Source organism: Desmodus rotundus, chromosome 6, assembly GCF_022682495.2.
Source record: "Desmodus rotundus isolate HL8 chromosome 6, HLdesRot8A.1, whole genome shotgun sequence".
Taxonomy (NCBI): Eukaryota; Metazoa; Chordata; class Mammalia; order Chiroptera; family Phyllostomidae; genus Desmodus; species Desmodus rotundus.
The window spans coordinates 128,621,705-128,642,989 of NC_071392.1; the positions used below are offsets into that span (position 1 = coordinate 128,621,705).

The 21,285-nt window shown below is 37.2% G+C and overlaps 1 protein-coding gene across 1 annotated transcript in view; it reads left to right on the plus strand.

Annotated features, from left to right (window-relative positions):
* The window catches only part of MACROD2 (mono-ADP ribosylhydrolase 2), a 2,068,729-nt gene that overhangs the window by 1,891,053 nt on the left and 156,391 nt on the right, over positions 1-21,285 (plus strand). The window contains exons 10-11 of the mRNA XM_071221798.1: positions 5,970-6,011; positions 12,948-13,031. Coding sequence (XP_071077899.1) covers positions 5,970-6,011; positions 12,948-13,031 — 126 coding nt within the window. The remainder of the gene's footprint in view (positions 1-5,969; positions 6,012-12,947; positions 13,032-21,285) is intronic.

Below are 21,285 nucleotides of genomic sequence, written 5' to 3' on the forward strand. Positions count from 1 at the left end.
CTGTGTCCAATGAGAGGGGAGATGGGCTTTGTGAAATTAGACCCCCATCTTCCAGGAGATAGGTTTTGAGACATGAGACCTCCATCTTCCAGATGGCCAGCATCTGCAGATAAATCACTTGCCTTTACATCAGCACCTTCCTCGAGCATATTGGCTTTCATAGCAGCATGCAGTTGGACCTCTGTTTTGGTTATAATTTCAAGCTCAGAAGAAAGCACATACTACCTTATGAAGAAAATAACTGTTGTTCAATCCCAGGAATCATGTGATGTGGGCACCCCTGTACCAGCATTAATGTTGGTTAGATACCACCAGTTAATTCAGTTTGGATATTCAAAAAGCAGGACAGCTACTGTTTATAGAAGATTCTCTTCCAGCATACACAAGTATCAGTACATTTTTAAACTAGTAATTCTCAAGCTTGCATTACGTGAAGGAGTAAGACAAATCCCAAGTCACGGCAAAATCCATGATATATTTTGTTTTACAAAGAAGTGTAAGACTATCTGTTACTGGGTAATGAGATGCTTCTCCAAAGATCTTCTCCAAAGATCTTTAAGACAACAAACTTTCATATCAACTCTGTATCCCAGAAAAGAAGGTGAAGTTGATAGTATAGACTTCAAAGCATGTTAGGGACTTCCTTATGAAGGTGTTTCCAAAGTGTATAAAGCTGTTACTGAAAACTGGTTATTCATGAGAAACTAGTTGGTTTTCATGTTCATTTTTTTATTAAAATCAGAACTGCAGTTATATTTGTACTTTTGTGCAGAACTCAACAGGGTAATCTGACAGAGAGTGATGTTGTGAATAAGAACATCTATTATGAAATTAACATCAGAGGCCCCTTAAGATGAAATGGAGCTTTAACCTAGGAAGGGAAAGGGATTTTCTGGAAGTGGATTTCTGAACACACAGAACCACAGCATCTGATGGACTTCTCTCTGTTTTGAAACGGTACCTGTATCACTTTGACTAAGAAAATTTTATGTCATGTTTGTCCTGTAACACAGAAGTATGATGCTTGAAGAACTGTTAAAAAGGGCAGTATCTCCATCAGTCTCCTAACTGCTCCAAATTTTTCCTTTAACCATAGGCTTATATCTTCTTTTGTGTATTGTCTCTTTTTGTTTCCTGGTTTTGTTAGAAAAAAATTCTTACTAGAAATGTGTTGCATAAATATGGCTCAAGTGAACACGTTATATAAAATAATGTGGAACTAAAGTGGATTTCATTAATAAGGAACAGCACATTAGGTGCTTTGCAGACCAAAAATACTGTGCTTGTTTTTTAATACAATTAATATCAAAATATTAAGGCATTTGTTTTATAGATTTTTAGTAAATTTCCCTTATGAAAAAATGTTATTGCTCAAAAGATAGTGTGTCATTCCTCTGTTTAAAGTAGTTTAATTTTCAGGATAAAGTGTAAATGCTTCAACCTGGAGTATTAATCATGATTCTACAGAGAAACAGGATGAATAGCAGATTATATATATATATATATATATATATAATATGTATGTTACATATGTATATCATATATGTATATTACATATTTAATATATGTAATCTGCTATTCGTCCTGTTTCTCTGTAGAATCATGATTGTGTGTGTGCGTGTGTGTGTGTATATATATATATGTGAAGAGAGGGAGAGAAAGAAAGTATAGAGAATTTGTCTATAGAATTATGAAGGCTGGCAGGCCCCAGAATCTTTATTTTGCAATTCATAGACCCAGGAGATGTGATGGAATAGCTCTAGTAGGCATCTGAATGCCTATCAACCAGGAGATCCAATGATATATTTCCAATCCAAATGCCTGCAAGCTTGAGACCCAGGAGGAGCCAATATTTCAGTCTGAGTCAAAGGCAGTAAAAATCTGATGTCCCAGCACAAAGGTAGTCTTGCAGGAGTTTCTTCTTACTGGTGGGAGGTCAGCCTTACACTGACTAGATAAGGCCCATCCACATTAGGGAGAACAATCTGCTTTACTCAGTCTACTGACTAAATGTTATTTTTAACCAGAAACATTCTCACCCAGACAAACCCAAAATAATATTTGACAAATATCTGGGTACCCAAGGCCCAATCATGTTGATACATAAAATCAACCATCATACCCATCATGGAAGATCCTTCATTATCTAGCCAGAACAGATAAGTTTATCCTTAGTTTCTCCTATCACTCCCTGTCTTCAGCCACTCAGAGCAAGTTTTGTTTCCTTAAAAACACCTTGACTATTCATACCCATGTGCTTTCACAGCTGTTTTGCATTCTGCTTGAGTGAAATTACCCTTGTTTTAGGTTGAGTCCCCCCAGAAGCAGACTTGAAACAAGAATTCAAGTGGGAGTCATTTATTTGGGAGGTCATCTCGGGAAACAAAATCAGAGGAGTGGGAAAGCGAGATGGGGAAGTAAAGGAAGGCAATAAGGTTAAGCTGTACGCAAGTTGTATATGCATTATCCCTTTTCTGACACCTTTTGTAATGGCACTGACAACTGGAGGCTCATTTCTGTGGTTGGGGAGGAGGAGACTCTGGGACACAGTATAGAACATGCTTCTGAATTAGCTACCCGATAAACAAGGGAGTTGGAGTACTTATATGCCCATCTTGTCCCTCATTTATGAAAAGATGCTCTTTGGTGGTGGGGGACGGTGGTAAATAACCTGATATTTCTCTAGTGGGCTCAAGCAACCCAGAGAAAGCCTTCAGGCAGAGAGATCCAGAGGCTGGTGACTAGTTGTCAGGCTGGCAAAACTAAAGTGTCAAGGAACCAAGGGGAGAAGCAGGGAGTCTACATCTGCTCAGAATCTACTGCCTTTCTTTTACTCTAGTGAATTCTTACCCTTAAGGATTCAGTTTAAGCCTCATCTTTCCTGGAAAGCCTTCGTAGACTTTCTCTCTTCCTTTGCTTCCTCTTGTCTGTTTCCCAATAGAATCTTTGTTTACCTGCACCAGAGAATCTGTTACTTCCTCTTCTGATAGTTGTTTTACTTTTCTATATCACCCACTTCTTTGTGAGCTCTTTGAAGAAAGGAATTGTCAATCTGTTTCTTCAGGGCCTTGCATAATTCTGGCACATAGTGCTGATCAATAAATGGTTGTTTAAGTAGTAAAAGTAGTATAATAATGACATCCTAACAGTGATAGCCAGTATTTATTGAATGCTTATTTTGTGTAAGCATTGTACATGTATTACCAACTCCAGATGATTAGTACGTACTTTTATTATCCCTATTTTCTAGATGAGGAAGCTAAAGTATAGGTTCATATAATTTGCAGCAGATTACACAGCTGTATATAGTTGGCCTGGAAGTAAACTCAAACAGTCTAAGTCCAGACTCTTCACCAATATATGAAAAAATGAGTTCACATGAACATATGAATAAATTCATTCATTTATATGAAGAATGAATGAATGAATGAAAACACTAAGTATGATCCTTCCCACAGAAGGGTCTTTCTGGGGATGATGCTGTCAGTACAGTCTGTGAAGTTCGAATATCTGCTCTAATGTCACATTTTCTAAGAACCCTTCCCAGTAGCCCACTAGAAGCATCTATCCCTTCTCTGACACCTTTAGGAATGGCATTGCCAACCTTCTACTATATGTTCAAATTTATGTCCATCTTCAGATCCTAATTTCCTTAATAATAATAAGTTTATAGACAATTGCTTAAGGGTCTGATTCATCTTGGTATTTTCTACTTCCCCAAACAAAGCTTTGCACACAGTAGGCTACCAGTGAGTGTTTGCCAGATGGACTGATGGATATATGGGTGACAAACAAAGAGATCTTGGACTCTTCCTTTATTTTTTCCTAGAAACTGAAGAGACTCTTTTCCACCCCACTCTGAGATTCCATCATCAGAGATTTTAAATGGTTCTGAGAATACAATTCTGTTTAAATATATTAAGTTCAGGGAAGAATCTGTGAAGAGTTTACTTTGCAACATTTTGATAATCAGTTGTTCGGAAAATTATATTTCTTAGAAATAGGTATTCTTTCTCCCAAAATTACACTCATAAGAAGACTGAAAGAAAGAAATTGTGTAGAAAATCACTAGTGTTTCTAACATATTTGAGTGGAAGAAAAATTATTTCTTTAAAAGCTAGTGATAACCATTAAGAATTCTTAAACCTCAAATTAAATGCATTTCTACTGACTAATATACCTCTAATCTTTATTTATAATTAACACTCAAAAGAGTGTCATATTGAATAAATTTGGCTAAAATATGACTGTATTATAAAACATATCCAGGAGGAAGTTGCAAATCTTTACTGAGTCCTCATTGTTTTCAAACAATCACATAGATACACGGTATCCTACTGTGTAAGAGTGACATAGGAAATAACAGAAATTTAATGCAGTGGAAGCTTCTTTATTGATTCTAGTGTATAAAATAAATTATATTAGGTACCACAGACTACAAAGGAACATAAGACATGGTCTTTTTCTTTGCAGAATTTATGGTCTAGAGATGAACATAAGGAAGACATATGTTAGTAAATGACTGTAGAATTTGATAGTAATAATAGCTAATATTTAGCACTTACCAATGTTTCAGTAGCTGTCCTAGTGCTTTATGTGACATTCTCTCTTTGAATCTTACAACTCCATAAAGGAGGCAGTATTATTATCCCACTTGATGGTTTATGAACCTGAAACTCAGTAAGGTTTGGCAACTTCTCTAAGATCATGTGCCTAGTGAATGGGTGGGTAGAGGAGCCAGTATGCAGACCTAAACCCAAAGGTCCTTAAAGTTTATATACTAGGGCAGTAAAAATAAGATATGCCAAAGAGAACACTAGTCATTCAAACTTTGGTTGAGCAGATATTATGCCATCTCAGCTTGGCCTTGAAGATGAGTGTGAATAGATGCAGCAGGGCCTTGCTTCCAAGACTGAGACAGGTAAAGGGAACTAAAGAAGCCCTTGAGTAAACAGAGAAGAGTCCAGTGTTGTCATGCATGTGGTGATAGCACGAGTGGAATAGCAGTGGTGAAATTGAGAAAAGTGGTTAGAACCAGATATCTTGGTCTCGAGTGTTACCCCAAAGAGCCTAGACTTTTCTCATTAGACAGAGGAGTTACCGATAAGTTGTGAATCATATCAGAGTTGTATTTTAAGATTGATTTGGAAGCTACATGTAAAAGGAATTAGAGTCAGGATTCGGAAGAAGAGAGGACCAGTTTGGAAATCACAACATAGGTAGGGCAAATGGCACCGATAGTCTGAATTTGGGTTGCAATATGTAAGTAGAGAGGAACAAACATGGAAACAGACAGGATTTGGCACTGTCTGAATGTGAGGAATATTTAAGAATAAGAGATGAGAATACAAAATTTCAAAATAGCAAATATGTCATCCAGAGTACAGAGGAAGCACATGTCTTTATCTGTCCAGGTAAAGGGAGCTGAACTGGGAGAGGAGATGACAGAAATTAAATGGGAGTGGTACAACTGGTGGGGCAGGTGAAAGCACATGGTTAAAAGTTGTTGGGATTTGCAAACTGGCACTTCTTATTACATACTGCACAGATTGGTCACTGTGTTGATCTACAACCAAATGGTGATTCCCACGTTTCTCAGATACTTAAGGTGAGAAAGTCTATATTTAATAAATGCAGAAAATGTGGCATTTAAAGTCTGTAGCTTTTATTTGTTAGGAATCAAAATGACTTAAGTGACCATAAATAACTTTTGTAACAAAAACAAATCATTGCATATAGCTTGTTACAATACATAATATTTTTTAAAGAAATATGAACCCTAGGTGTTAAATTGTATGCTAACGTGTATACTTTCTTCCTAATTTAGCATGATAATATAAGACAGTAAAAATACATGACTTATCACTCTCATTTCCACTAAGATTTTTTTCTTTTTTATTAGTCAAATTGGAGAATTCAGATGTGTCTAGCTTTCATATGAATTGTTCTTTTTTTCTGTTTGTTCATAGGTGATACTGAAGAAAAAGATGTTGACATGAAAGAAGATTCAGGTATTAAATTTATGATTTTATTCTCACCAGAAGGTCAAGATCATTCTGTTGATTGTGTACACTTCATTTTTTAAAGAAAAGACAAAATAAGTTTAATAAAGTAGAAATATATGATCAAGGTCATAAGATAAAGTAGTTTTGCCAACTCTTATGGCTAGTACATTTACTGTATTTAAGTATTAAACATGACTTTGAGCTTCCTGATAGCTAAGGTAAAAATGAAACATGATGTTGTAGTTAATAGAATTGTGTAACAAATCACCACCACAACTTAGTGGCTAAAGCACCTACTTACTGTGTTCATATATTCTGTGGGTCAAGAATTCAGACAAAATATAGTAAGAGTGACTTGGTAAACCTGCTTCATAAGGCCTGAGGCCTCAGCAGGAAAACTGAACTTGGGGCTGCAATTACCTGAAGAATCCCTCACACACATAGATATTGGTAATCAGCTGAAACTTTAGCCGGGCAATTTTCTGAAACACTTACATATGGCTTCTTGATGTGATCTGGGTTTCTTCACAGCATGGCTGCCAAATTCCAAAGTGGTTTCTCTAGAGAGAGTGAGCAAGCCAGAGGGAGCTTAACCCTTTGCAGGACTCAGACTCAGGGCTACCGTAGCATCACCTCTACTGAACATTTTTCTTCAGAACAGTCTAGCCAACTCTAGGCTCAGAGGAAGAGAAAATAGACTCAGTGTGGTTCTGCAAAGCCTGTAGGACCTGAAATATTGCTGGGGCCATTTTTGGAAAATATACTTTGTACATATGATACATTGGTCACATCAGAAATTAAGATGCCTGCCAACTCCTCGAGAAAGACTAGTGTTTGATGAGAGAAATCTAGTGGCTAAAAGCTTAGGCTCTGGACTGTGGTAGCCACTCCAACTGTGCTTGATAATGAATTCATGAATCAATAGACCTGAATTCAATTCTAGTCTCATCACTTTTTGACTTTGGGCAAGAGTCTTTTCTCCATAACCTCCGTTTACACCCCCAGGAGCAACAGTTCACCATACAGTGTTGTTGGGGGGATTAAATTATACTGAAATTAACCTGAAATGTTTCTTGGACCTTCATAAATACTCAATAAATTATTACTTTTTTCTCTGCCATTCTAACAGATATTGGAAGGATATATGACTTAATTCTATGGTATAAGTTCCTCATTTTGGTGACTACACTACTCTAGGTATGAAATAGGGACAGGTTTCAAAATTAAAATAGATATTGTAGAAGTCTTAATTTTGTGTAACCTCCTGTTCAATTCCAGAACTCCCTACAAACCAATGACAACCTTAGTCTGAGCAGCTCCATTTACAGGGAACTCTTTAAATTCTGAGACAACCAATTTCATTATGTAAAGTTTGGCTAAAAATTGTCCTTCTTCTTGCTAAATTAAATTTCTCTCAACCCTCTAACCTCTCATTACTTTTGTGGAGAAATAATACCAGTTCCTTTCTTTGTAACAGTTCATTAGAACAATGATCGCAGCTTCTATCTACTCTTACTCAGCCTGAACATGTCTGGTCCCTAAAATTCTCTTGGTCTCCCCAGGGCAATGGATCAGAGGGCATAAGAAGCAGGGGGGAATCTATATGTCAGGAGCAGGAATGAAGGAAGTGGAAGTAGGATGGTAGCAACAGCTTTAAGTTTCCTATCTGTATCCCCTTGTTAAGTCACTGTCACTTCACAGCACAAGCAGGAAAGTCCTTGTGACTCTCAGCTGATGTTTTTCTCTGTTCATGAAAGTAAATGCAAAGTATCAGGAAATTATTTTTTTCTGGAGCAGCCCTCAACCAAGGATGGACCAAAGCTGATCAGTACCCCTGAAAGGTACATCGGAGGCATGTTCTACTCCAGCATTGTTCAGTAGAGATATAATGTGAGCCTCAAATGTGAGTCTCATGTAATTCCATATTTTCAGATTTTCATAATTTTCATAATTCCAGATTTTCTAGTAGTCACATTGAAAAAAGTAAAAAGAAACAAGTGGATTTAATTTATTAATGATAATATTTTAATAATATGTATAATATAATATATGAAATAGATTGTCATTTCAACATGTAAACAATATAAAAATTATTAGTCAGATATTTTACTTTTCTTCATACTATGCTTTTGAAATTTGTTTGCATTTTACATTCACATCTCAGTTCAGACCAGCCACATTTCAAGTACTCATGGTCAATATGTGGTGTTGGGCAGCAAGATTGCATTGCATTGCCCAGAGGTCCCCAGGAGAATTGAGCCCTGATTTTCTACTGTGGAACTTGCTCATTAGCACACCCACCATTGACTGCCTTCTCTTGTCTGTCTCACTTCCCTACTCCCCTCTGGTGTTTCCTGGGATAATCTCTCAAATTAAGTACTAACATTAAACCCTTTGTCTCAGTGTCTACTTCTGAGACAATCCAAGCTAAGACAGGACTCTGCTTGCCTTTTGTAAAACTTGAAGCCCAAGATAAAAGTTCAATTAAATTGTCAATTCCTGTACCTATGTAGAATGTCTCATTATTTAAAAGAATCATATGTTGAAAAAAGGCTTTAAGTGGTCACCTTGTCTTGGATTACATCCCATGAATTTAATGCTAATGTTTGCTATTCTCATTTTTAGCCTGCTCACATAACGTATCCTTAGAAAATCCGTCAACCTTGGGGAGTACTGTCCTTTCAGCTAGCCAGCATAAAGACCTTATCTGGCTAAGGATCATTCACCTAAGTGCCATAAGTACACATTTTTAGGCAATGGGAGTTGGCCTCTTAATGACTTGCAGCTAGCTATCCAAACTGCTGAGTGATTTTAAGGAACTTATTACTAATGCTAATGCAGAGCCCATGAAGTTGGAGTCAGCATTTGAGGCTCGGGACCTTAATTGGCTCATCATTTCTGATTTTATTCTCACCAGGTTCCCTGGGCGGTTTGTCTCCAACAGTTGGATGTAGCTGTTCAAGTCATACTCAATGGCCCAAGAGTGTTATCACTCAATGGCACAAAGATACAGGCAGAATGGGCTTCAGAAGCTGCTCTCCATTTCCTAATCTGATTGCTGAAATCATGGGGGATTTCTGTGCTGGATGGTTCCATGGTGTGCCTGCTGACCTTGCCAGACATTGGTAAATGGTCTGGCTCCAGTTCAGATCTCACATTTGGGCATGCTGTTCTCCCAGATGGGTCTGAGACTCCTCCCAAGACCATTAACAGCTGCCTCCCCTCTACCATGCATCACCTCTTCTCATACAAGTAGAAATGCTGCAAGAATATTTAAGAATGGAATTGCATAAGTGAAGGGCTCCTTGTGTGAATCATCCTGGCAACAAATACTAATGAATGATAGTGAGCAATAATTTGAATACCAAAACCAGTGAGGTAAACTGGTAAACTGACTCTCTGGGTAGAAGAAGTCTCACTGTGAAAAGTTTGCAGATTTTTTTTGGTGTGACTACAGCTACCACAATTATTGCTCAATATACCAAGTATGAGGTCAATGAATGTCAGAGTTGAGGAGAGAGGAGTACAATCAGTTGGTACAAGCTGGCTCAAGTCAGCCCCAGCATACCTCTGTTGAGTCATATATTAATTGAGCATGTAGCTTGTGCCAATCACTCAACACACACGAACTCGTTTAAGATATGCAACAACTCTTGGTTGCAGGGACTATTGTTACTGAAGTTTAGGAGAGATTAGCTCCTTGCTTAAACATCAGAGACAGAATCTAGGTATATCTGATCTCAAGACCCATATTCTTAAGTTTGTGTTCTTGTCTTCAAACTCTAATAGTAAGTAGAGGCAGAAACATCTCAGAAGGTGTCAGACTAGGTCAGCTTCAAGATGAGGCTCTGCCCCTATATGAGGTGGCAGAAACATATTGGCTTAAATGCCTATGATTTTTTAAAGTCCTTTAACACTTCTTTAATCTTAGCATAGGAAATGTATTTCTATGTCCTTCCATTTGCAAGACCATCTACTGTTGAAATGGGCCCCAAACTGAGCCAGCAGGGACAGAAAATCAACACCCACTTATTCCATGTCAGCCACAGGAAAGCAAGGAGCAAAGTTGAGTTTCTCAGGTGGCAAAACCATGCTCATGGCAAAATTCCAGGTTTATGCCCTCTACCAGAAACAGAGGCAAAGTAGGTAATGTGATACACTGTCAAGGAGAAACATGGTGTGCATTCAGAAATGTTTCTTTAGTTTCCCAGGCCAAGACGAAGAGTTGTTTCTGCTGAGTCACAAATAGATACCTGAGCATAGAGGACATATGCATCAGTGACTTTCATTTCAGTGACTCCATGGGTGTTATGAAATGATACTATACTTCTGTCATAGAAGACTATTCCTAGTTAACATGTATGCATACCCACAGACTACCGAAGAAGTGCCCTACAATTTTTTTCAAAATTGAAGTACTAGTACTTTTGAGGTACTTAAAATCTCAAAGTGTGGGCAAACAGATGCCCACATCTTCCTAAATCTCACTCTTTCTCCAAGAATTCCCATTCAGGTGGGAAATCAAGATTTAAGAATTTAATTCTCAAACATGCACTTTCATGAAATACTGGTTTGGAGTTGAATTCCCAGCATTGAAAATACTCCTCTTGGTCCATGCATTTCAGGGGCGAGGAAAGGTTAGTCTACTCCTGGGGAGACTTCAGTGTTGCTTTGTCCATTTTATCAATTGCCTTGAGCCCAGTATCTTTGCTCAGTGAGCTGTTCCAAGCACCTCAATTCTTGTTTTGCTGAACCCATTCTGAAGGGTGAGCATCAGTCTCACACTTGGTGACAGAAGTTTGAGAGAGTTGCTAATACAGTCATTAGCAACCTATTTTACCCTGGCTGTGGTAATGACCTTAGATGTGACTGACTTACAACCACAGAAAGCCTAACCTAGTACCCAAAACCTTTGTAGTCCACAATGCCAATGTTTTAATAGCACATCTAGCAAGTACATTTTTGCCCTGTTTTTCTTTTAACAAATTGGAAAAGTTTAGAATCCTGGCATAAGATGACAACGGCTAAGAGACTGAGAATTAGGCAAGGTTACCATTCTATATTGGCCTTAAAGAAAGGTCTGGATGAAAGGAAAATAAAATAGAATTGGAAATGAAATTCTCAAGACACTGGTAGGTGCCAGGAACACAAGATATTAGAAAAGATAAATGCTTTTTTCTCATGGGATTTACATTCTTGGGTGTGGGGTGGAAGAGAGTGACACAAAATAGAGAAATAAATAAGAGGATGAGATAACTTCAGGTTACCAAATGATGTGTTTTGGAGAGATTTCCTTTGCAGTGATTCTTCACATTGTATGGTCAGGGAAGGGCTTTCTTGGGGGCTGAATTTGATCTGAGATTAAAAAGTAAAAAGAAGGTAGAGATATTGGGTTGGTCAAAAAGTTTGTTTGTTTGTTTTCCATAAGATGGCTCTCCTGGCACTTAGTTGTCTTTAACTTCATTCAAAACAATTTTGTTAGATTTTATTGTGACAGTTGTCATATCAGTGTGCATTAAAAAAATCAAACTTGGTGAATTTTTCTGTAGCCATTTTAATATTGAAGATGGAATAAAATACACAACATTTTCAGCATATCATCTTTTATTATTTCAAGAAAGGTAAAAGACACAATTGAAATGCAAAAAAAAGAGATTTATACAGTGTATAGAGAAGGTGCTGTAACTGACAAAACATGTCAAAAATGTATTGCAAATTTAATGCTAGATATTTCTTTCTGGATGATGTTCCACGGTTGGGTAGACCAGTTCAAGTTAGACCAAATCAAGATATTAATTGAGAATAACCAATGTTATCCCACATGGGAGATAGCTGACAAACTGAAAATACCCAAAACCATAAAGTTGATGGTGAAAATGAAAAATGTATCTTTTATTTTACACAGGGAATAACATATGGACTTTTTAGCCAACCAAATATTAATGTGTGTGCATGTATATGTAGGGGGAGTAGAGAAGAGCAGATGGTACAAGTTCCTGGGGTAGGAACCAGCCTAATAGTGAATGAAGAAAACAAAGGAAGCCAATAAATCTGAAGCCACAGAGCAAAAGGGAGATGAAGCTAGAGCTCTAGGTGAATCCCAAATGACAGGTTGTCCCGGATCATGAACTCTTACTCTAAGATCAATGGTTTGGATTTTATTTTAAGAGCAATTGTTCCTTAACAGGTGAGCAACATGATCTGGTTTATGTTTTAAAGATAACTCTTTGGCTACTTCCTGGAGAAAAATAGAAAGATTAGAAAGCTAGAAGTTAGAATTCAGAAGATTATTGGATTAACCTAGGTAAGAGATATTACTGTTTTAGACTGGAATGATAAGTACAAAAGATGAGCACAGTGGATGAATATTGGACATATTTTAGAGCAGAGCTGGTAGGAGTTATGATAGAACTTATGGTTGCTTTACTGAAAAATTAAATGAAGAGAAATATTAAGTACATCTCAGGTTTTTAATTAATTTCTGGGTAGACATATTAATGTGCCTGTGATATGCCTATAACTATGGAAAGAAGAGGTTTGCAGGCATGAATTTTTTTTTTTTAGGATCAAATTGCACAATGACAACTGTCAATTAATCCATAAAGTTTTAAATTAAGTTCTCCTGAAGAAAGAAATAATTTGAGGCTGCTTTAAGAAGAAGTTTTATTTTTTTTTAAAAAAAGCACTTAAGATCTCACATTTGTGTAAATCATTAATGTTGTCAACAACAACAAATATATTTAAGCTTGAACTTCAAGTTTGTTTATTTTCACAGGAGAATTGACAAAATTTAGCTCAACCACAAATGACAGAAAAATCAGCAATTAGGCCTCACTGTATGTGTGTATTTAGGAAGAAGAAAACATCTTTAAACTTGAACATAATGTTGAACCCAACTGGTCAATATTTAAATAAGAATGTTTTAAATCTTTGTGCTTCCAGAGGGGTTAGAGCCAAAAGGCCTCTCTCCACCCCATAAGAAGAGTAAAGCAAAGAAGCCAGAAAGTTTCAAAGATTCTAGTGAGGGTAAGTCATCTCCTTTTGTCTCTCCTTTTTTAAATAAAGCATGTCAGGAAAAAAATTCTCTTTGATATTTCTAAGGGTTCAAAAATCACAGAACAATTATTTTTCTTTTCCTAATACATTTACTATCCCCTGAATATGAGAATGAAAAAATCAAATTCATGTTTAATTTGTTAAGGTAAAAGCCCAATTTTTAAAATAATTTTCTCAGTGAGATGTATTTTCCATTTCTGACAAGGGTGGAGTTGTGGGTAGTGTTCTGAAATCGTGATTCGGGACATTGTTTATTTTGTCAAAACAGAAACATTGACAAATAGTGAGTGCCCTTTCATGGACCATCTGCCACTGGCATGCCCAATTACACTACCAGTCTTGCTTTTTTCCCAGCAACCTTTACTCCTTTGTCTTTGAGATTATCTTAGGAACAAATGCACAGTTCTCATGTTTCTACAGAGTGACTAACGTTTACATTTCACAGAGAGACTATCCCTGGTAACAAATCCATAGTGGTTCTAAGTATGTGACTTAGAGCAGATCCTGAGACTACAGATTTGGATGAGGAGAAGCCATATTATTTAGTCATAGTAGGGTTATGATATGATGTTCCAAAACACAGCAGATTATTTCAGAAGTGAAAGAAGTTTTCACACATTTGAAGGAATAACCAGATGCAATTCCCTTTTTAGTTAAAGGGGGCATAACTGCGTCAATTTTTGGCCTACCATGTAACAGTAGAAGAGACAACAGACTTAGGCTCTAAATAACAACCTCTGAGATAGGTCGTGCATTTAATGAGAAACACTCAGTGATATAGACTCTCTCCAGGAAAAACGCAATTGTTTTGCCTCTAATCCATTTCCAAGTCATGGCCTTAAGAGAGTGCCCAGAAAAGACCTAATTACAGTAGGAAATGGAAGCCTTGGCTACTCTCCCAATCAGATACCAAGGAACCTTAGCACCTTGGGCCAGTTAGAGCTGCTGGCCTTCTCCAAGGTTCTAAGTGTTCTTCTCCAAATGATTCTAAACCTTCAAGCACATTTCAATGATTTAGGACAATGTGTACCCTATCACGGTCCTGATTAGTATGTTAATTATAATAACCATCACTAACAGAAAGCTGAACCTCTGTTAGGTACCTTATATATAATATTTCTTTTGCTCATTATTAGTCGATAATGCTTATCTTATGCACCTCACCCAGAGGACACCGACCATTCCTCTCACCATGATGAGCCTGGGAGACAAAACAGTTTCATCTTGAGCCTCTCTGATTTTAAACCTTCCTCCAGCTTTGCCTTCTCAGTTGGTTCTGTGTGCCTGACGAGGGTGAAGGCAGTGTCATTACTGATCATTGGATCCCTGACACTCACATAGAGGCTGTGCAGTGTGGGAAGTGGCTGCTCAAGATCTCCTGTCAAGAGAGAACCTACTACAGGGAATGAAGTTAGCTGACAGCTTCCAGCTCCTACACTTTTGGGATTCACTGCAATATACTATTCATGACAAGGCCACATTTTCCCCAAGCTGCTTGTAGCCAGTGAGTGAGCAAGGGAAAAGGGATCCTCCAGCCCAGCACTCCTGCCCCATGCATGGCTCCTCAAATGACCAATCCTTGCTCGAGACCTCCCCAGACTTTCTGACTGCAGTGCAGACTAAGAATCTTCCTAATTCTCCCTACTTCCTTCCCTCCTCCCACCTACTCCTGCTCTCAGTGCTACTCTGTATCCTTCAAATGAGTTCCCCCTATTAATTTCCTACACTTCTGCTTCATCTTGACAATTTCCTCCTGGAAGACCCAAGCTGACATCGTCAGTCTTATTATTCTCTCCATTTCACAGTGGATGAAGTGGGGTTCCAAGAAGAAAGCAGAAGCCTTAGATGTGTACCTCCTTTTTAAAAAAAATATTTTATTTATTTACTTTTAGAAACAGGAGAAGGAAGGGAGAAAGTGAGGGAGAAGAATTGAAGTAAGAGAGAAACATTGATTGGTTGCTTCTTGTGCCTGCCCAAACCGAGGACTACACCTGCAACCTAGGCATATGCTCCGACCTGGAATCAAACCTACAAACTGTTGCTCTGCAGAATGAGGCCAATCAACTAAGCCACACCTGCCAGGGCAGTGTGTTCCCCTTTTAGAAGTTTATGCATACTTTTAGGTCAGAGAATCACTTAAAAAATGCCTCATTTACATTTTAAAAGAAAAATGTGAATGTCTTGAAAGTGGTACTAGCATTGTAAAAGAGACATAGTCCTTTCTTTATAAAACTGAGCCCAATTGAACCTGCCTATTCAATGCATAAATGCAAAGATACTTTGGCTTGTAGAAAATTGAAGAAAACTCCAAAAACAGGAAGTTCTGGCACCCATTGCCGAAGTCTGATTCTGGACTCAGAATGTGTTCATGAGAAAAACAATTGATCCCAATAAGCCAATAGCCACAGTGCTGCTCATCATGTATAGATCTCAACCTTCAGTCTCTCACATAGTATTGCATACATTTCACTTTCTCTCATGATTCAAAGTGGTAGAATCATTTGTTGCTATTGAATATGCAAATGCATACTGTATTACTGGGTAGGGGGAGGCGTAATGTGGAGCATGACCCTTCCCTATCATTGTCTTTCTGTTTTAGGGTTAGCAATACTTTTTCAAACTTGGTTTTCTACTTTTTTTGTAACAGAAGCTTCTGGTATTTTTATTTATGGGTCACTCAGCTTAACTTCCCATCATCACACCTTTCTCATACCTCTGGCTTCCCTACCCTGCTTCCAGACCTCATGGGTAAAGTTAGAACACAAACTCACCTAGATTGTCCAGCATATGAAATCTTAATAACTTTACTTAGATCCAAAAGAAGAATTTTGAAGTGATATTGTCAAATTTTCTCATTCTGCAGAATTTTTTTTAAGTACAGTCTGTAAATGGTTCTTTAACTTGCCCAAGTCTATGCAGTTTGTAAATGTCAGCATCTCTTCTTTTTTCTAGAATCACACAGCTTCTCCAATCTTTTTCCCTTCTGGAAATGAGAACTAATTTTATTTTTGAGGATTTTTTTTATTATTGATTTTAGAGAGGGAGGACAGGGGGAGAGAGAGAGAAAGATCAATATGAGAGAAACATAGATTGGTTGCCTTCTATACAAACCCTGACCAGAATCAAACCTGCAGCCTAGGTATGTGCCCAGAACGAGGATTGAATCCTCAGCCTTTTGGGGTACAGGACAATGCTCCAACCAACTGAACCACCTGGCTAGGACTGTAACTAGTTTCATTGAAGGAGGAAATGTTGCCATCATTGTAGTCTTAACTGAAAGCATTATTACATTAGGATATTGTTAAAGTATTAAACATCAAAATAAAAAGTCACACAATTTCTAAACATATTTACTTGCGTTTTTATATTGCATACTTTGAGATATTGAGTTTTATTCCGATTATTTAGACTGGAATTACATGGACCACAGACAGCATACTTTAAGTGACTCATAGCAGCACTATCCCTATAATGAAAAGTTTAGTAATTTCAGATTCCTACTTAATTGTTTAGCATCTGATATAAATAAGAATGCTATCCATGAACCAGTAAAATCATAGAGAGAATTGTTTGAAAGAAGCCTGGTAATACAAGTTTCACCAATTTCAACTCCCAATAATTTAGACCAGGATTTTTTCCTTACAAAAAATAATTGAAACAATATTATTATAGAAAACTTAGTACTTTTGATAAAACATGCTTTTTACACACTCTTTCCTCCATTCTTAAGCAGTGAAACCTAGATGTTCCTTAATTCAAGTCCCTCAGGATTTGTGTGTCTGAAAATGTTATTTTGCACTTCTTTGTTTACAGCAGTTTTGCTGGGTAAAAATTTGAGGTTGATGGTTATTTTATTGCAATATTATAAAGATATTTTCCCACAGTCTTTATCAATTCTGTAGTGGTTAGGAAGTCTCTCTCAGTCCAAGTGTTGTTACTTTTTAGTTTATCTGTCTTTTTTTTGGCTGTGTTGACAGTCTAATCTTCACCTTTGGTGTTCCTCGGTGTTACTACAATGAGCCCACCTGTGTATTTCTCTTTATCCTTCTTCGGATTTGCTTTGCTTCTTGGATATAGGAATGGGCATCTTTCATTAGTTCTAAAAATTTGCACCAATCTCCTTAGCAAATATTACTTCCCCACTACCTCATGTTATTTCTTTCTCTGTTCATCACTCTCAATTTACATTGCATTTTTTGTGTATCACTGTCTTTGATGCTTTCTAGTTTTTTTCAAGTCTATCATTTAATTTTCTAGTTTTCTATTCAACTTTAATCTGATGTTTGACTTCTCTCTGAGTTTCTTATTTTAAATATTAAAGTTTTCACTTTTACAAGTTTCATTTGTTATTTTTCAAATGTATATGTCATTTTTCATTTGACAAATAAAATATATTTTTAAATAACCTGTATCTGAAATTTAAATATCTCTAATATTTGTAAGTAAAATTCTGTAGTTGTTCCTGGAAAAACACACTTACTGTTATATATTTGTATATTTTGTCTTTTTTATTGTCATATTTATTGTACTTTTATTTATGGAAATTTTTGGAAGTTCGGTTATTTACATTTCATTTTCTGAGATACCTGAAAATACTACCAATTTAGGAATACTTTAAACTAAACAAATGGCTCAGAGTTTGGTTTTCGGTTTTGATTTCTTTGCTACTTGTCCTTAAATCCGTATTAGTGTGGGTAGAAGATTGGGAATTCTTAGCAAATGTTTTTTCTTCCCCTCTTCCTCTCCAGCCAATGTGAAACTGAGACAGGCAAATTCTCCCCTGTGTTTAGGACCTAAGCCAGGGGTGTCAAACTCATTTTCATTGGGGGCTATATCAGCCCCACAGTTGCCTTGAAAGGGCCAGATGAAATTTTAGGACTATATAAATGTAACTGCTCCTTAACTAGGGACAAGGAGCTCCGCACTACCGCCGGGTACAAACAAGGTGCCAGGCCAGATAAAACAAGGTGGAGAGCCTGATTCAGCCCACAGGCCTTGTGTTTGCCACCTGTGACCTAAGCACTGGCTTCTCTGTGCCTCACATGTGTTACTTATTCAAACCCAAGCTCAAGCTAGTGGTTCTCAGAGAGTACTCCTGTATCTGCATCACCTGGGAACTTGCTAGAAATAACAAGTCCATGGCCCCTTCCCAGACCTACTGCATCAGAAACTCTGAGGTATGGCCCAGTAACTCTATTTTGTAAAACCTTCCAGGTATTTAGATGTGTGCTCAAGTTTGAGAACTACTATTCTAGAGTCTAGATCTGTGATTAACAAATGCATTAAAGCAAACAATAATTTCAGTGCTTGCTCATAAATCTTGTATCAATCTTCTTTATAATCCCCTGATTCTAAGAATTTTTTAAATATTTTTTTCAGCCATGTATTCAAAAATAAGATAGAAAAAGAGAGAAAGAGAGAATAGATAGATGATTGGTAGATAGTACAAATATACAAATATGTACCTATATATGTATATGTATGCATACCTACCTTTATAAGACATAGTCTGGGAAGACATATATCAAACATCCTCAGGAATTATCTTAGAAGAGTAGAGAAGGGGCAGGGGAAGATTTTGGAGAGTTTAATATTCAACTTCCAAAATGTATGTGTAATTGAAAAATATATGTGTCAAGAATCATTTCATACTTATAAAACAAAAATATATTTTCATTTAAAAACTAAAGAGAATTTATGCTTCTAAAATTCAGTAGCAAGTTTAGAACAGTCATTTTCTCTCTACATATATCTTCAAAGCCTTCAATAGCTTTTGGTAATGAATGCTATTTTTCCATCATATTTTTACAGAAAGCACTAGCACTTTAACTTGATCTACAATTGCCTCTATAGAATATTCAGAAAGCCTGCATATGTGATGCTTGTTCTTCAGGAAACTGAGCCCTTTCAATGCAAGCAACCCTGTACTGCACTTTAAAATATTAATGATCTCTTTTGTGAGATGAAATTATATGTAGAAGCATTTTGTAAACTAGAAAGCACTATATAAGTTTCAAGGATCTAATGTTGCTACTATAGATATTACTATTATTGTTTTTACTAAAATAACTTTTTCTGAATACATGAACCATTGGTGGAATGCACTTCATATTCCCTGAGAGATGGAAATTTTCCCTCTGCTTCCTTATTTTCTCTGCATATTAAAGTATCATGTGACATGCTGTTTTGTGAGAGGCTGGACAGAAGGGACATTCTGTCTTTCAGAATGCCATGCAGCAGTTCATGCATTATATTCATAAACATGATCTTTAATTTAATTTTTGTGACAAGTGCAGTGAAGGGTAAAATCAGGCAGTCATAATTTTGACTTTGCCATCACTCAAATGAGCTTAGCTTAGTGATTGACCAGCTTTAAAAAAAATGGAAATAAGAAAAAGCAGATTTCTCATGAAGAAAAGCTCTATTTCATCCTTTAGAACTTAAAATAGCAAGAATTTAAGCAAAATGTAGATTTTCATGCTGAAAATCAGAATATAATAAAAGCCTATGTGACCATCTTGCTTTAATCATACTCTGCATTCTGCTTGACTCAGGGCCATTCTGAACCATCCTCATGCCACAAATTAGCAGAAGGACCCAACAGTCTATTTTATTTTTAGTCTGCTCTTTACATTTATCTATTAAGCAGAGCTGTGTTATGATCATGGAGTCCTGTTTCAGGTAAGTGGGGCTTAGCGAATGTGAATACTGAGGCATTTTGCATAGTGCAAATAATGAGCCTACCTGGATAGAGTAACTGCAGGTCCTGTTTAACCTGGAATGATCCCTGTTTATGCCTATTATCCTTGGCATATTCTTAGCAATGCTTGCTTTCACTCTGAGAGGAATCCTGGTTTAGGCAATAACATGTGAACCCTCTTACCCATAGAGAGAGAGTTCAGAATGAGTGTGGACAGAGCTCTTGGTTATCCAAGTTATGCTTCCTACCGAGGCAGGTTTTCTAATCTAAAATTAAGTTTCCTAATATTAAATGGAGGGAAAAAAACACTGATCTTGTGGGACCATGAAGAGATTTGAACAAGATAATATATGGAAACCACCTACCAGTCAGTCAAAGTATACCGAATTTGCAACGGGAAGAGGTCCCACCAAAAACTCACTTTGTTTAATGCTTGAAAGTCCTTTTAATATGAACAACACAATTTTACAAATAGAGATAAGGTATAAAATGCATTTACTATTATATCTCATGTCTCACTAGGGTGTTTTGTTTTGTTTCTTCTCTCTCCCTTGGGAGCACACTCTGCCCTGCCAACATAATTCCTGTCCCAAATGGACTTTCTCCCAGTCTAGCTTCTCCTTCCTGATTTCAAGTCTCCTTTTCTTCAAGTCAAGCTTCCTAAGGAATTAGTGTGCCCCTGATACTTATACAACCTCCCCTCTCTGTCATTTGTCAGCCTCTACTTTCTGCCTCTAAAACTTCATGGAGAATACCAGGTTCTGTCAGGGACATAAAGGAGAAGGTGAACTCTGGTTACTGGCCATCAGTTCAGACCTTGCTACTGAGACAGTCATTGTCCAGTCCCCATGGTCCTTTGAATTCTGTAGCTCTCTGCTATTTCTTTAAGCTGCTGGACCAAGGACCTCTGTGCTGAAACTGGATCTTGTTCTAACTGCCTGTGGTTTCGTTTTCCTGGATGAGTGTTTCTCAAACTATGGCCCATTCAGGAGTTCTGCAAGGTAGAAGTGAATTTTATATGGAACTGTGATCTCAAAACTCTCCATTCACTAGGAATATAGTACAAATGGTGCATCCTGGAGTTGTGCAAAGTAGTGACACCACAGAGATACCCCATAGCACCTTCCTTCCTCCAAGACACTAGCATAACTCCCTGCTACCCAGATACAGCTTTTTGAAGTGTTAATTCCACATTAATACTTCAAAAAAATTATTTCAAATTTAACAGCTTAAAACTTAACAACTTAAAACAACAATGGCATTTATTATCTTAAACTTTCTCTGGGTCAGAAATTTGAGAGTGTCTTACCTTGATGGTTCTGGGTCATTATATCCCATGATAGTATAGGACACTTTAAGTCATAAAAGTCTAGATTATAAGAGTGTGGACTTTGCCTAGGTGCCCCTTGGATCACAAGATCAGGGGTTAGGCAGCTGCCGTGTGCTGAGGACACTCCTGCAGCACCATGGAGAGATCTCCTTAGCAAGGAACTGAGGCCTCTTGCCAACATCAAACACCAATCT